At 34.6% G+C, this 2,895-nt stretch overlaps 1 protein-coding gene across 1 annotated transcript in view; it reads right to left on the bottom strand.

The window, feature by feature from the left end:
* Positions 1-278: 278 nt before the first annotated feature.
* Positions 279-2,895, bottom strand: part of LOC111083008 — a 5,509-nt gene continuing 2,892 nt past the window's right edge. The window contains exon 2 of the mRNA XM_022389575.1: positions 279-498. Coding sequence (XP_022245283.1) covers positions 301-498 — 198 coding nt within the window. The 3' untranslated portion in view covers positions 279-300. The remainder of the gene's footprint in view (positions 499-2,895) is intronic.

Below are 2,895 nucleotides of genomic sequence, written 5' to 3'. Positions count from 1 at the left end.
TCCTCATATTGTAAAATTGAGAAGTTGATACTGGTGGTGAAGTATTAATGACCTATTTAAACTAGATATTTTAGTGATGTCTTAAAAAATTTCTTATTGAAAATCATTTTAATATATTATTTTCATCAAGTATGTTTTATATATTATAAAAAAATACTGTATGATAAGTAATAGTTTGTATGCTGCTGCCATCTCTCGATTTTTTTTTAAACTAAACTGAAACCTCATAAACAAACTACACAGATCGTCACTGTTTTGGCAATAATCTTCCTTCAAGACATTATTACGAGCTGAACGTAACTAGGCAACGTTCGAATGTTTGCGCCTGAGGACAGCCAGCACCATAGCTACAGCAATTCCAACAACCACAATTATTCCAATTGCTATCACTCCCATATACATCGCCCGCTTCTTACGTTTTCGTAGACGTTGCTTGTACAGAAAATTCTCCCAATTTTGGACATTAGGCCATGGATAGTGTCTGTAATAGTCTTGTGTCTAAAAGAGGAAATAAAATATACTGAAATGAAACACGTGCAAAACTAATTCAGCTAAGCGTTGTGGATATTACAGTACATTATAGAAAACTTACATTCAGTAAAATTTCAATTTTTTTATTAACTTCAAAAACTAGCAAAAGGTTAAAGTTTAATGAATAACTGCGCACATCATCATTATTCGTCATAAATTTGTTATCAATCAGAAAATAACTTTTCCAATACATAATTCCCCCAGTGGCTCAGTGGTAAGTCTCAGGGCTTATAAAGCTAAAGTTCGAGTTTCTATACCCGTAGTAGGCACTGCACAGATAGCCCATTCGGGCTTAACAACAAACAAACAAACAATATATACTTCTTTCACATAGTTTCATGTGAAAATCTGTCCCTTCGTTCTCCTAGGTTCGAATCTTGTCACCAAATATGATTACGCTTTCGGCTATGGGGGCATTATGATGTGACGGTCAATCCCACTATTCCTTGATAAAGAGTAGCTCCAGAGTTGGCGGTGGGTAGTGTGGACTAGTTGCCTTCTCTCTAGTCTAACCCTCGATTTGCACAAAATTCACCAACCAAATTTCTCTCTCCCTTTTTTCTTTTTTTTGCCCCCCCCCCAGTGGCACAGCGGTATGTCTGCGGACTTACAACGCTAGAAACCGGGTTTCGATACCCGTGGTGGGCAGAGCTTTGTGCATAACTACAAACAAACAAACCTCTCCCTTTTTACATGTATAAAGTTTTCGTGACATACTTTAAAACATTTATCGTTTTTCAAAACAGTAAACTAATAAAAAAAAAAGGTTTAACTGATGAGCGTTTCAAAAAGTAAAAGTAATCCTAACGTATTTTCGATTAATTTTTTCCAAAAGCTATAGAATATAAAATAAGTAAAAATATAAAATTTTAAAATAATTAACTTGAAAAAAATATTTGATTGTAACTAAGCACAAAGCTATACAAATGGTTATCTGTGCTCTGCCCACCACGGGTATCGAAACCCGGTTTCTAGCATTGTAAGTCCGAACACATACCTCTCTGCCACTGGTGTTTGTGTGGGGGTGGGGGGTGGGGGGTGGATTAACTTGAAGAAAAATGAATGATATTTAACACATAAATCCGACTTGTTTATTTAAAAGAAATATAATAAAAGTCTATTCAACTACATTCCGAGGTCGAAATCATAGTTTTTTATTTCGAATGAACACACTAATAGATAATGTGAGTATTTGTTAGGCACAAAGTACAGTGGGTCATCTGTGCTCTGCCCACCTGGTGTTTAGCGTTATAAGCCCTTAGATTTAACGCTGAGCCAATTTAGGGGGGGGCTGAAAATGAGAGAAATAACTGATTTCAAATTAAACGAAGAAACATAATGTAAAAGTGTAATAAATGAGGTAATGGTGTAACATTCAGAGTAAGTTGAGGTTGTTATTGTATTTTAAAAAAGCGCAGTGCAGCTATATAAGCACTATTACTACTATTTGTTAAAATCGTGAAACGTTTTATAGTTGGTTAGTTTTAATTTTCAAAAATTCGAAGTCTCGTAGTGCAACGAGATAAGGATTTTGTTTATGTTTGTTTGTTATGGATTTCGCGCAAAGCTACACGAGGGCTATCTGCGCTAGCCGTCCCTAACTTAGCAGTGTAAAACTAGAGGGAAAACAGCTAGTCATCACCGCCAACTCTTGGGCTACTCTTTTACCAACGAATAGTGGGATTGACCGTCACATTATAACGCCCTCACTGCTGAAAGGGCGAGCATGTTTGGTGGGAATTTTTGTTTATGTATTTTGTTATTAAGCACGAAGCTACACAATGAGATTATAGGATTTTAGTAGGAAATACTGTCGGTTTATAAATAAGTAAAAAGTTTTTACTTATTTCATAAGAAATAGTTATGTCCAGAAGGTTCTTATGTAATTATGTTCCAAGTATGTAATATGATAATCTTTATTCTGTATTAATATTTTAATGTGAATATTTTAATATAACACTAATTCAATAGACACTTAGGAGGGGAATTTGAATTTATTACATTCTGCCAGAATTTGCGTTTTTTAAAATTAAAATACTACTAAAATACCCCAAAGTATACCCTAACTTCATGTTTCATAGCTAACTGAAATAAATAAATTTTGCGAAATCAAGCCTGACCAACAAAGAAGCAGAAAAGTGCAGTCGAGGCAGTGAAACGTCGGTAAATTCCTTTGTGAACCAATTAAAACTAAGATCGTTCACAAAATGAATTCGTGGCGTATTCATAGAATAATTACTGGTAAAAATCAATTAGATTGTCAACTTCTAATATATAGAAAAGCTAGTGCGTTTTGGTAACACTTCGTTCCAACAATGGCTTTTATGTCAAGATCTTGTTTTTGTCCTCTTACGCCTTTTAATG

The sequence above is a fragment of the Limulus polyphemus genome, unplaced genomic scaffold (assembly GCF_000517525.1).
Source record: "Limulus polyphemus unplaced genomic scaffold, Limulus_polyphemus-2.1.2 Scaffold1146, whole genome shotgun sequence".
Classification (NCBI taxonomy): Eukaryota; Metazoa; Arthropoda; class Merostomata; order Xiphosura; family Limulidae; genus Limulus; species Limulus polyphemus.
This window is presented reverse-complemented; position numbering and strand designations above follow the sequence as displayed.